Source organism: the organism of the source record quoted next, unplaced genomic scaffold (assembly GCF_019419815.1).
Source record: "Pyrus x bretschneideri cultivar Hongxiangsu unplaced genomic scaffold, Pyrus_bretschneideri_v1 Contig21, whole genome shotgun sequence".
NCBI classification, from domain to species: Eukaryota; Viridiplantae; Streptophyta; class Magnoliopsida; order Rosales; family Rosaceae; genus Pyrus; species Pyrus x bretschneideri.
Window position 1 is genome coordinate 2,203,887 of NW_025999513.1, and position 14,416 is coordinate 2,218,302.

The 14,416-nt window shown below is 39.5% G+C and overlaps 1 protein-coding gene across 1 annotated transcript; it reads left to right on the plus strand.

Moving 5' to 3' along the window:
- Positions 1-11,209: 11,209 nt before the first annotated feature.
- On the plus strand, positions 11,210-13,371 carry LOC125477308 (3-ketoacyl-CoA synthase 11-like). Its single transcript, XM_048584275.1, has 2 exons — positions 11,210-12,061; positions 12,528-13,371. The coding sequence occupies exons 1-2, from the start codon at positions 11,282-11,284 to the stop codon at positions 13,311-13,313; spliced, it is 1,566 nt and encodes a 521-aa protein (XP_048440232.1). The 5' UTR covers positions 11,210-11,281; the 3' UTR covers positions 13,314-13,371.
- Positions 13,372-14,416: the final 1,045 nt, after the last annotated feature.

Genomic DNA, 14,416 nt, shown 5'->3' on the forward strand with positions numbered 1-14,416 from the left:
AATGCCTCACTTGAACACCAACACGTTTGGTGTATTTTTTAATTCATGTTCATGCATTTCATAACCTTGGAACGATGCTATCAATATGTATACATGAATATGCAGAGTTGAATTGCTCTTCTATACAGGAGTACGCACAATTCTCATGGAGGAACAAAACTTCTGAGCAAAAGAAAAGCACTCTACATCAACTCCAGCGGCGACGAAGTTGCCTGGGAGGAATGTTCGACCACAAAAAATTATAAAGGCAATACGATAATGATCGACATGCCACCCCGGATCCCCAGTGTTGTGAATGAAAGAAAGCTACATCGCTATGAAGATTTCCCTTGCGCTTGAACGTTATTGTTGGCAGAATTCAGCATGCGGATGTTTAAGGCACGACAAATATGGGTGCCGCACCAACCCGCGTATGTGCTAAGGTCCAACTTTTTTCTACTATTACTATAATGATTGCTTATGAATTGCATGATTTATCATGAACTGGAATCTATAAATTTGAGACCAAGAATCGAAGATATAAAATTAAGATAAAGTCTCATAATTAATATCGAAAACCCAAGATCGAATGGGTTGAGACCAAATTAAGATCGAATGGGTTGAGATCAAATTAAGATAAAAAAACACAAGGTCGAACGGGTTGAGACCGAACTAAGATCGAAAACCCAGGGTCGAATGGATTGAGACTGAACTAAGATCAAAAACCCAAGATCGAATGGGTTGAAATCAAATTAAGATTGAAAACCAAATCGAATGGGTTAAGACCAAATTAAGATCGAAAACCCAAGATTGAATGGGTTAAGACCGAATTAAAATCGAAACTTAAGACCAAATGGGGTCAAAAGGCTCGAGATCGAACACAAATTTAGACAGCAAAACACAAAGATCGTAAAATGGCCGAATGCCCAAGACTGAGGGTCCAAGACCCTAGACCAAATTATGGCTAAAGCCCAAGACCGAGTGTTGAAACCCCAAAACCCATGGTCGAATATCATATGATTATACTAAAGGTTAAACTTTGATTGTATGACCATGGTCAAATATCATACGATTATACTAAAGGTTACATTATGATCATACACCGTATGATCATAGCCAACCGTATGATCGTAGATGAAGGCTAAATTATGATTGTGTGATCCTAACCAAAGGCAAAACTATGATCGCAACCGAAGGCTAAACTCATGATGAAATTTCAAGTCACATGATTTTTTGCAAAGAAATATTCTACAAACTAAGATGATTAGTGTTTACAAAGAAAAAAGGGGGCATTTGTGGGTGCAAAAATTAAGGGCCAAGTAGCTAGCCATTTCCCATGCATCCTAAAAATTGGGGAGTAGGGCTAAGATAAAGCAACATGAATCAACCACTACTAAGGAACATGGAGTGAGATGATGGGACTTGGAGTGCAAGCATTTTATGCCTATAAAGGCCTAGAATCCCACCAGAACGGGAGGAGGAAAAAGAAAGAAGGATCAATTGATCATTTTAAACAAAGGCTAACTTGAGCGTCAAAGTGTTTTCTTGCAAATCTCTCTCCTCCCTCATTGATGGCTAGTGGAGGTGTTATGGGCTTCTCAACGTGGTTACAAGATTTACTTGTTGGAGATTCGAGGAACCGAATTTTTCCGCTCCAACACAAATTGAAATTAAAATCACCCGAAAATGCATTAAACCCAAATTGAATCAAAGACAAAGTGATAGTGAATTGGTGAAGATTGAAGGTCAAGAGAGAGCCAGACTGAAGACATAGTTAGATCCACATCCTCCTCTTGACCCATGCCCCTAATTCGAAACCCCAACACATGGAGAACTGTTGGAGAGAATTGGAGACAGTCTCAGAGAGAGAATCGCAAGATAGAGAGTATTGGTTGTGTGTGGTGGACGGAGGGTGCAGAGTCGAAGATAGTGTGATCGTGAGGTGGGGATGAAGCCATAGGTGTAGGGGTTGTTGGAGTGCAGAGAGTTTGTTGGATTGAGATTGTAAGAGGGTGCGTGGTTGCTGAGCTTCAAATTCAAGATGGATAGACAGAGAGTATTGAAGGTAGAGATGAGAAAAGCGAAATGAAATGATAGAGAGTGAGTACGGCTAGAAGATAGAGATGAGACAAAATTGGATGGCCCGAATTATTCTGAACCAATCCACCAGGTGAAATTAACCCTAAATAATAAATAAACAAATAAAAAAATTGATTCTGAACCAATCCATCAGGTGAAATTAACCCTAAATAATAAATAAACAAATACAAAAATTGATTCCGTACGGCATTCCTAAACCAATGCATAGCTCAGACCGAATCATGTACTAAAAATTTTGGTATCTATTTGGTATGGAGTCCCGAAATTTCGGTATTATTGGTTTGAGAATTTTTCAATATGGGATCATAAATTTTTTTTGTTTGATTTGGGACTTTTGGAACATATTTCCAGCCCTAGACAGATCTATTGCATTATATTTAGTTAAAAATCAAATCGCTGAACAATATTTTCACGTTACTTTCTTTTCACAAATCATTTACTGCTCAAATGCTCATTCTCCAACATCTCCATTCAAATACTCAATGAACATGTAAGCCATTCCATTCTAAGGGAAAACAGCATATAAACCCTAGTTTGAATGAGTAGGAGCTATATAAGCATTATTTGTAATGATTGTAATCACTGTTATTTACTTAGATGTCCAGTACAAATAGAAATTAGAACGAACGGCATGTTTCTTTTCTGAATTGTCACAAGTTCTAGCAATATATTTGAATGCCTTTATCGTTGATTATGATTACGAATATCTTTGTTCAACCTCTACTTCTTGATTCAACAGATTAAAAAGAGGAAAAAAAAAAGAAAAAACTATAATCCTTAATTCAAACTGAGCATACGAGTATTCTTGTTTGATCTCTAATCCTTGTTTCCATTTAGCTTCCTCTTGCAAGCTTGTTGGGTTTTTAGTATCTCATAGCAGTTTGTGCTTCTGCAGATACTTGGATTGGATTATAACGCTGCTTCTCTTTCGCTTTACGCTTTGTTGCCAAGGCAATGTCTACCTTTCTGGAGTATGTCTCTGGGTGCCAACTGATTTGGATACATATTGTTTTTTTCTTTCATGGAATGAATGTTCGCAGCAAAAGTATGTGCGGAAGTTATTGATCTTTGTAGAGTGTAGTCTGCATTATCATGAAGAAATGCTGGGTATGTAAAGAGAATATGAGGCTGTTTCGAACTGTCAAAATGAAGCATTCACAAATTATATGTCATCTGCTATCCCGATCGCTCTTGTTTCGATTATTGGTTGATTTATGCTGCAATCAGTTAAACAGTTAAGGATTATTATTCAGACGAATAACTAAATGTGAATTTGTAAGACATTACAGATTGTTTTTTTTGGGATCCATAACCCATAAAGTGCTGAAATTGTTCATGCCTATCAGTGGTGCTTGAAAGTTGTGAGTTTTGTTTGCAATGTTTTCTCTTTGACCTGAATACTTTTTCATGAATTCCAAATCGACCAGATTTCCAAGTTACGGAGCCAAGTTAGCCAACAATCGGAGAATAGAAGTGTACACCTTAAAACAAAGTGGATAGTGCAGCTGGTGTGGGCAGTGCACTCGAAAGTAGAGATTATTACCCTTTTATTAGAAATTATTTCCTCTCTATCTTTTATTGGTATTGTATATATGAGTATCTGCGACTCTGTATTTTATGAAAAATCAAACAGAAATATGTAGAAAGATTAACAAATTAAGTGTGTGGAAGGGAACTGAAGGCGGAGGAGAGGTCGGTCTCGGAGTGGGAGACGCCGCCAAGCTCCCTTGCGTTTCTAATCCGGCATTCGAAAGTTTGAATGCCCTTGGTTTTTTTAATTTTTTAAATAAATACAAATAAATTGAAATATTTTTAATAATTATTTTTTAAAGCGATTAGACCACATAAGTTGGCAACTATGTCAGCATAAATGTGAAACTCACATTTTATCACATCATTACATAATGAATCATTTTCTCCTTAAGATATAACAAACAAATTATTTTTATGATTCGGCTTTTTAGCTAAAATGGTCCCTGAGATTTGTATAACACATCACTTTGGTCCATGAGATTGAAAATCAATAAAAATAGTCCATGAGATTGTTCATCTTCCATTATTTTGGTCATTCCGTTAAGAACTCCGTTAAGTGTCCCGGAACTCTTGGCCGGAAGTTTGGGCAATTTTAAAGCTTCATAACTCAATTGTTTCTTAACCAAATTCGACCCATAATATATCAAAATGACAATAGGAAAGTGTAGAACAAGATTATACCTATTTGGAAGCCCAATGGTTGTCAGAGATGACCGAAAAAAAGCCTGAAAGGTGCCTGGTCTGCGGAAAAACTGGAAAACTCGTTGGAAACTGGGTAAATTTTAAACATTCATAACTTCTTCAATACTCAACGAAATCAAGTGATTCAAAAACTAAAATCATACTTCTCAACAAGACGAAGAGAATGATATCTTTCTTGATGACTAATTCACCTTTGTTTGGCCGAAAAATGGCTTGAAAGTGGCTAACTCGAGAACAAGATAGCCACTTTTGAGCAAGTTTTCCAGCCAAACCATGACTATTTAGCTGTCGAGAAAGGTACCATTCTCTTTGTGGCCAAAAACTATGATTTTAGATTTTGAATCACGCAATTTTTGCTAAGCTCATCCCTTTGTCTTTTTTTTTTTTTATCAACTATAACTTAAACATTTTGTTGACAAATTTTCCCTCTTCCAAATGACCTTGAAGGACCTACACAAAGACTTCTAAACAAAATTAAAATTGAAAATGCTAAAAATAAGAACCCTAAAATCGCCCCCGGTCGAGAGTGTGCCATATTGATTAAAATTCGGCGACTAAAAATGGATTTGTGGATGTTCTGCAAACTTTGAGATTGGGTGGGTTCTGGGTGTTGGGGGATGGTTTGAGATCTGCGGGTGCTGGGATTTTTGGGGGAGGGGGGATGGTTGTGCGCTGGGTTGCCGTTGTTTTTACCCTTAGGTTATTTTAGGTGGGTAGTAGAAAAAGTTCAAAAAAATTATAAGATTAAGGTTATTTTAGAAATAATGGTGGGTGTGGAGATGGTATTTCATTACTTATACTTTTAATGGTAGGTGACAAAATAAGTTGAGTTGAGAGATAAGAAAGGAAGTGGGCATAGTAACACTCTAAACTTTTTGAAGTGCTAATAACAAAACATATCCTAAATTGTTTGAAGTGCTACATTAAGTGGCGAAGTCAAGAAATAGCTTTCAAAAATCAATCGTACTTTCATTTAAAAATAGATTTCAAACTCAAATCCCAAATCTCACATACATCCATAGCTCTTACTCTAACAAAGAACAAGTAGAGAATATGAAAATACACAACAAATTTCTCTAGCACCAATATGAGTGATTGCTCAAAGGAGAGCAAAAAAATAAAGAAATCCAAAGAGAACACTAAGTAGCAACTACTGCCTTCTCAAAATAGTGCCCCATGTTTCTCACTCTTTGTGTCTGCTTCTCTCTCAAAATGGTAGACCCGACCGTGCTCTTTTTCAATGGGAAAGCCGAATGCTCTCCCTGATGTGGCTCTCATCTCTCTCCTTTGCTCACAAATTCGTGGCTCTCATCTCTCTCCTTTGCTCACAAATTCGAGCTGTCAATAAACAGCTCTTCTCTCTTCTGCTGCTGCTCAAAACCAAAAGGTATAACAAAAGGCTCTGCCTTCTCTGTAACAACCCGTCCCGGGATTTACGTAAGAAAATGGGTATTTTTGTATTTTTCACTAAGTTTGGGGATACCTTCCTTTTTAAAATTGTTTTTATCCTTAATTGGTGAGCCCAAGGGGCCCACCCCCTGTCTTGTTTCCGGTTCCCTTTCCCTTTCCCTTTCTTTTGTTTTTTCTGAAAAGTCTCTCTTCTCTCTTCTCTCTTTCTTCCTCTGATTTCTCCATCCTTTCCCCTCTCGGTGCTATTTCTCCGAGCATAACACACCCACACACACACAGACACACACCCATGCTCACGCCTATAACTCTTTTCGAACCCCGTGGTTGTGTTTTGGACGTCAAACCACGAAGAAACCACCTCGGGAGACATTTCTCAGTTTTCCGGCGAGCACCGCCGCTTTCGAGGCGATTTCCGGCCAAACCACGGCGAGTTGGCCGGCGTACGAGGTATCAATCTCTTCGTCTCGCTGAGTACTACACCTTTCCTTTTTGTTTCACCTAATTTCATTGAGTATTGAAGAAGTTATGCTCATTTGAATCTTACCCAGTTTCCGACGGACACCCGTGGCTTCCAGGCTGTTTTCCGGCCAACTCCGACCACGATGATGGGAACCAAGGGTATATTTCGATTCCTTACTTTCGGGGCTTCATTTTGGTATATTGAATGACATGTTTTGGTTGAGTTTTGAGCTCCAACGGAGCTTGGGAATTCTTCGGCCGAAATCCGGCCTTCCCCCTCCTTGGAATCCGGCGACCACCAAACCCAAAGGCCTTAGGGCCTTGGTTGCAGCCCAAACCCATTTTCTGTTAGCCCAAAACCCAAACCCATTTTCCTTTTTACCCAAACCCAACCCACTTAAAAACCTAACCCAAAACCCTAAAACCTAAACCCAATTACCCTAACCCAAACCCTTAGGCCCAAACCCGGATCCATTACCCAAACCCTAAACCCGGTTGACCCGGGTTGACTCTGACGGGTTGACCCACGACCCGTTGACCTTGACCCGTTGATCGGGTCAACGGTCAGCGTAGCGTTGACCAGTCAACGGTCAACTTTGACTTTGACCGTTGACTTTGACCTCGGGGTTGACTTTTTCGGTTTTCGTGCGGGACCCCCCCAGGCTAATTTCGACGTCCTGAACCCGTTTCCGATGTCCGTTTTCCCAAATTCAATCGTTTGAATAGAGTTTGACTAAATGTACCGTTTATGTGCTTAGGGGCAATTATCTGTGGCGTTTCCTTCTTCGCTAGATGACGTGGCTTTTCGACGGCGAAGTACTGTGAGTGGACCCCTTCTAAAAATGCATGTTTTAATAGTAGAAATGCATACATGAAAAGCATGATTTGATGATTATGTTTTATGAAACGTTTTACGAGATAACATGCTTACTGAGGCTATTTTGAATTATTACTATTTTTCCTATAACCCATGTTCTTATAGAATATCTGATGGATGACGATATGATATTTAGAACATGTTTAGAACACCTCTTTATAGTATAGATGATGGATGACTTTATACTATGAAGTTGATTTTCAATATATGTATGTTCACTGGTTTTGTACTTACCTAGTGGTCCTTTCCGCTACGGGACGTAAGGATAGATCCGGTCCGTCCCGGGCGACGGTTTGGTGTTGGCATAGGGCCTGGAGTGTGTTTTCCTCTGACTGTCTGCTCAGAGACGGGGAGCCGGCAAGGGGCCTGAAGTGCATTTTCCTCTGACAGTGTGCTCAGAGACGGGGAGCCGGCATGGGGCCTGGAGAGTTATATCGAACATTCACTAGTGTTTATTATTTATGCGAATTATGATTTGAGATACTGCACGACATGCTAGGTTTCGGAAAACCTATGTTTATCATTATATATATGTGTTTTCATAAAACCTGGGGGTTAGTATGTTGATAACTGTTTTATTATATATATATATCAACTTGGTCCACTCATGTTTGTTTTGCGCCCCCTTCAGGACTTAGAATCGAGGCATACAATCCCGACGTCCAGGCACATTCGCATCGGCATCTTCGAGTCCTCTTGGTGTAGGACCCACTCCTTGGTTTCATTCAATTTTATATTATTTTCTTTTAGTGTTTTAGATTAGCGGTGTGCTCTGAACACGGTCCTTATTTGCATATTCATTATTCTTTTATATTTATAACCCTTATTTATCCCTTGTTTTCAGCATTTGCACTCAATAAATGGCTTTCGTCACCTTCGGGTGTCGGCTAGCACGTGCCGATCCTGGTATTCGAGGAATATCGGGGTCGGGGCGTGTCATTCTCTCCCATTATAAAACCATCATCAGCCTTTCATTTTCTTTATTCTTCAAAAAGCCAAAGCAATGCCTCTTCCCATGTTTTCCCTTCTTTGCACCAAAAGAAAAAGAGTGACCCAACAAACTTATTGGGGTCAATGAATCCCATTGCACCCACATTGGCTTCGCTAGTGACTACACTTATTATCTATTTGTACTATTTTTCTAATAGAATAGGGTCTACCAACATGTGTGAGTTCTATTTCTACTAGAGATAAGATACAAATAATTTACAATAGAACGTAAGAATAATATTTTTGAACCTGAATATCCAGCGTCGGAGTGAAGTAGCTCGTGGTATTCCTCTCTCTCCGCTTTGTCGAAGTAGGTTTTGATTTCAATTTTTATTGAGAACACTTAATTTGATATTATCTGGTGGTTTAGGTGTGAGAATGTCATTTTTATTTCATGTAATGCAAATTATGCAATGCCTGCGATAAAAAATGGAGGATTATCCCGTATTATAAATGTAATTCAAAATGTAACGTAATTATTGTTTTTTTTATTTTTTATTTTTTTTATTTTGGTAATGTTGGGAGACTAAACTTTGTAAATTAAATAACATGGAGGTTATTGTGACATCCCACATCGCCCAGGGGAGTGATCCTTATGTATATTCCATCCCTACCTTGCACACGAGGCCTTTGGAGCTCACTGGCTCGGTTCCATGGACTCCGAAGTTAAGCTAGTGGTGCGCGATAGGCACTCCCAGGATTGGTGACCATCGGGAAAGTTCTCGTGTGAGTCCAGAAAACAAAACCATGAGGGCGTGGTCGGGCGCAAAGCGGACAATATCGTGCTATGGTGGTGGAGGGGGCCCGGTAAGTGGTCCGCCCGGTCGGGATGGTGACCAATTGGTATAAAGCCCTAACCCCTGGTCGTGGGTGTGCCGACGAGGACGTCGGGCCCTAAGGGGGGTAGATTGTGACATCCACCAACATCGCCCAGGGGAGTGATCTTATATGTTATTCCCATCCCTACCCCTTTCACGAGGCCTTTTGGGAGCTCACTGGCTTCGGGTTCCATGGGAACTCCGAAGTTAAGCGAGTGGCGCGCGAGAGCACTCCCAGGATGGGTGACCCATCGGGAAGTTCTCGTGTGAGTTCCCAGAAACAAAACCGTGAGGGCGTGGTCGGGGCCCAAAGCGGACAATATCATGCTATGGTGGTGGAGGGGGCCCGGGAAGTGGTCCCGCCCGGGCCGGGATGTGACAGTTATGATTAAATCATTACTTAAGTGTTGATTAACATGCCTATTTTTTATTGGTGAAACATCATTTAGTTTGCAAATTTAGTTTACCTAACATTACATTTTGTTTTTGTTGATGCAATTATATAAGCCGGCATTTAAGGAAAGGGATTAGTTGTTCAAAATAAAGGGATTAGTTGTGAGCCTATACTACATCAACTTCAACTATTCAAACTATCTATTTTTAAGTTGCACCTCATGGATCATCTTTGCAAAATATTAGCCAAATCAAAAATATTTGAGGCATTTAATTTAGTTCAAAAAAATTGACAAACACTATATGTTCCGAGAAACATTGAAATATCATGGTGACAATTAAATACACAAATGGTTATGATTGAACTGTATTTTTGTAAGAATAATCTATGAAATGAGGCTTACAAAATAAACGTTCAGATCGTTAAGATTCGATGTGGTGTAAGTCTCATCACCAATCCTTAATTTTTGAAAGAAATGAAATTCCTTCTCTTAAAAGATTTGTAAATAAGAATATAACTTAATTCTAACTATGTTTTCCCTCTCTCTCTTTCACTTGAACTAACCGAATTTTTTTTTTTTAAATGTGAGCATGAAATACGAAGAAGCTTGCATGTAATTTGCATTGAGTTGTATGATTTTACAATTCCATCAGTGTCGCACTATATCCCTACTTCTAGAAGAAGTGTAATTAACCCTATGAAAAAATATTTCCTCAAAAAAAAAAAAAAAAAAAAAAAAAAACCTGTGAAAAAATACATGTATTATCTGTACATATGATCAAGGTTCTAAAAGACGTTAGGTGGGGTCTAGGCAGACTAGGTGGATTTAATTAAATATATTATATTTCGTGTAAATAAGTGTTTGTTTATACTTCAAATATATACAATTTCATCATAAACTGCAAAATATAATGACATATATATTATGAGCTATTGGAACATAATGAAAACACAGGAAACAAGCATATAATGTGTGTTCATTTAAGTATTCAATAAGTCTCTTACAATTTATTAAAAAAAAATAAAATGCAAAATGAAAGTTATCTCTAAGTGAGTCGAAACCTAGCGGGTCGTGACGGACTAGGCAGTCTAGGCGGGCACCTCAGTAGGTCTATGCGTCATTCTTAATTTTCAAACACCTAGGCATTAATCGGGGCGGTGATCAGTCGCCTAGTGTCTAGGCGAGAATTTTTAGAACAGTGCATATGATTATACTTTATATAATGTTCATGGACTATTTTATTTGAGAGAAAGAGAGAGGTGCGGAAAAGGGAGAAGAGAGAAAAGGATTTGAGGAATTTTGTATGTTTCAGTTCTTGTGCCTTTATTTATAGTAAACCGATGATGATTATTTACCTTACAAGTTATACAATCTTAAAAAAAAATGATCTTCTAGTATCCCAATTACAATTTACTAATAATTTTAAAAATCACATATGTGCTAAAGGTATGTTCATAACATATAAATGTATATATGTAAAGGATGTGAATATTATTTATAAAAAATGTTTTATTTATTCATTATAATTTATACCCATGGTTTAATTACTACATGTAACCACTATAATTAGTGATCTTGTTGGCCGGTTGGGTAAAGAAATTAAAGATCACACCAAAAAAGTATTCGCCAAAAAAAACATTAATACCATAAAAAGAGCGTCATAAAAAATTAGGGGGGAGAAGAGCTACGTGGTTCACCAACGAGTGAGAAATTATTAAGATTACCATGGCATCAATTGACACGTGCACCCATGATGTGTAGACTGTTGTGCAAAGAAGGAGGGAAACCATGGTAATTTGCCCCAATGAATGTCCGCCATTTTTCCGGTTGGCAAACATTCAATGCCGCCCCGCAGTTCACAATTAAAAGTTCGTTGGGAATGTTGCACCTGCATTCTCGTATCAAACATTATATATACATATAAGTACTCCTCAATTTCTCCATCAAAACCTCATAGAAACAGTTTGAAAAACTTCCCCTTCTGTGAGACTGATTAGTGTAGTGTTCCTGAGGCCAAAATGGCGGCACAATGCCAGAACCAGAAAGGAGAATCGAACTCGGGACCTGAGTCAGCAGGAAGTCGCAAAACTGCGCTTCCTAACTTTCTTTTATCAGTGAAGCCCAAATATGTCAAGCTAGGATACCACTACTTAATCTCCAACGTCATCTACCTCCTACTAGTCCCTCTCATCGCCGCGGCCTCCGCCCACCTCTCGACGGTCACCACCGATGACTTCCTCCACTTGTGGCAACAGCTCAAGTTCAACTTCGTCTCGGTCACCTTGTGCTGGGGCCTCATGGTTTTCCTAACCACCGTATACTTCACCACCCGCCGTAGAAAAGTATACTTGGTGAACTTCGCATGCTACAAGCCCGAGCCGGCCCACACCTGCACACGTGAGATATTCATGGAGAGGTCGAAGCTGACGGGCAGCTTCTCTGACGAGAACTTGGCTTTTCAGCAAAAGATTCTCGAGAGGTCCGGCCTCGGGCAAAACACATACATGCCCAAGGCCTTTTTCTGGGTCCCTCCAAACCTGTGCATGGCGGAGGCGAGGAAGGAGGCGGAGATGGTGATGTTCGGAGCGATCGACGAGTTGCTGGAGAAGACGGGGGTGAAGCCTAAGGATATTGGGATTTTGGTGGTGAACTGCAGCTTGTTCAATCCGACGCCGTCTCTGTCGTCCATGGTTGTGAATCACTACAAACTTAGGGGGAACGTTGTGAGCTATAACCTTGGTGGGATGGGTTGCAGTGCTGGCCTCATTTCTATTGACCTGGCAAAGCAGCTTCTCCAGGTTTGTTACTAACGCATAATTTTCACTGCCTTTTTGCATTTAATTTTTGCTTAGTTAAACTAATATTTCTCTTAATTATCACCGACTATGGATGCCTGTGTTTTATACATGATGACCAATTCACATTAGTACACTAGGTTATAAATGGATTACTACTAATTCATCTTTCTATACCTTTAAAGATCATAAGTTAAAGAGAAGTGTTATTAGCATGGTTAAGATCGCTTTTTAAAATGTTTAAAAATGCTTTTAATTGCATTTGACATAAAAGTTAAAAGTGTTTATGGATTATAGAAGTGCTTCACTACAAAAACACTTGTCAAATACTTCTTCATGAATTACTTGAATTCTTACCACTTTTAATCGAAGCACTTGTGAACATAAATGTTTCTTACAAAAGCAATTCCTATATCCATACGAAATTAGGTAAAATCATGTCTAAATTTGTACTTAACACGTGTAATAGGTGCACCCCAACTCTTATGCCCTAGTTGTAAGCATCGAGAACATGACTCTCAATTGGTACTTTGGAAATGACCGCTCTATGCTTCTCTCCAACTGCCTCTTCCGAATGGGTGGCGCTGCCATCCTCCTCTCCAACCGCTCCTCTGACCGCCACTGCTCAAAGTACCAACTCATGCACACTGTCCGCACTCACAAGGGTGGAGACGACAGAGCATACAGTTGCGCATTCCAAAAAGAGGACGACACAAAAAGAATCGGTGTATCTCTCTCAAAAGACTTGATGGCTGTGGCTGGAGAAGCCCTAAAAACCAACATCACAACTCTTGGCCCAATAGTCCTACCCATGTCAGAACAGCTCCTGTTTTTTGCTACTTTGGTAGCTGGAAAGGTGTTCAAGATGAAGAACATCAAACCCTACATCCCGGATTTCAAGCTGGCGTTCGAGCACTTCTGCATTCACGCCGGAGGGAGAGCGGTGGTGGATGAGATCGAGAAGAACCTTGAGCTTAGTGACTGGCACATGGAGCCTTCAAGGATGACGCTCTACAGGTTTGGGAATACTTCAAGCAGCTCACTGTGGTATGAGCTGGCCTACTCGGAGGCCAAGGGAAGAGTCAGGAAGGGAGATCGGATGTGGCAGATTGCGTTCGGGTCGGGGTTCAAGTGCAACGGCTCAGTGTGGAAGGCGCTGAGGACTGTTAAACCAGCTAAGGAGAAGAACCCTTGGATCGATGAGATTCATGAGTTTCCTGTTGAGGTGCCTAAAATGGCAGCCCTGGTTTCTTAACTAAATCTCATAGAGTAATAATATTCTTACCATCTAAATATACCATAATTTTATACCATCTTATGTGGCAATTGAGATGGACATCCACATTAGTTAAAAAAATAATAAAACTAATGAAAATGGCTTGAAAACTTTGAGTTTTAATGATAAAAACAAAATAAAGGGTAAAGTGAATAGTACCAGGATTGACTTTTTAGTGTAAAAACGTGATTTTTTGTTAGAGTGAACAGTACCGTGGGCTTTTTCGTTAAAACTCGCTAAAAAAATCCCATGTCAGCTAAGGTGGATATTTAGGATTTTACTCAATGATGTTTATTAATAAAATAATTAAAAAATAATAATGAAACCTACTTGCTCCCGTTTTCAAGCCTCACACTGGGGCCTCCTCCCTCTTCGCTCTCCAATTTCACCTTCCTTCACCGACGATTGATGGCGCTCGACCCCCTTCATCATTGCCAATTGGCCGAATATCCTGATGGTGCTCCCAGTGATTGTTTTGCTCTGCCACCAAATCAAGTTTGTAATTTTAATGGTTTATGCCTCCTAGCCAAACGTTGGATTTCATAGGTTTTTAATTCCAGCATCATTGAACAAAAATCTGAAAAGAATTGGATACGATATTTTCCTCTCTGTTCTACTACTGTGGATTTTCCGAATGGAAGAATATTTGAAAGACAACCTCTTTTCCTCTTTCTTCATGGACTTTTGGTTAGCACCAAAATCTTTTCCTAATCCTTTATGGGAATGAAAATTTCATTCCATGTTATATCCCAATGTTGTCGAAGGTTTTGGCTTGAATTTTCATTGGAATTATCATATGTCGGACTCATATCAGGTGGAGAGATGAAACGTTTCTAACAGGGAAGTTGAACGAGTAGGGTTTAAACAAAGGCCTGACTTGAGAGTCGGAGTGTTTTCTTGCAGATCCCTCTCCTTCCTCATTGAGGCTAGTGGAGATGGCGTTATGGGCTTCTCAACGTGGTTAGAAGATTTACTTGTTGGAGAATCGAGGAATCGAATTTTTCCGCTCCAACACAAATTGAAATTCAAATCATCCGAACATGCATTAAACCCAAATTGAATCAAAGACAAAGTGATAGTGA

What these genes read in the sequence shown, in the direction of transcription:
- LOC125477308 (XM_048584275.1), top strand. Translation starts at nt 11,282, where the DNA reads ATGGCGGCACAATGCCAGAACCAGAAAGGAGAATCGAACTCGGGACCT. An exon ending in TGGCAAAGCAGCTTCTCCAG is followed by an intron (nt 12,062 to 12,527) that starts GTTTGTTACTAA and finishes CACGTGTAATAG; the next exon opens with GTGCACCCCAACTCTTATGC.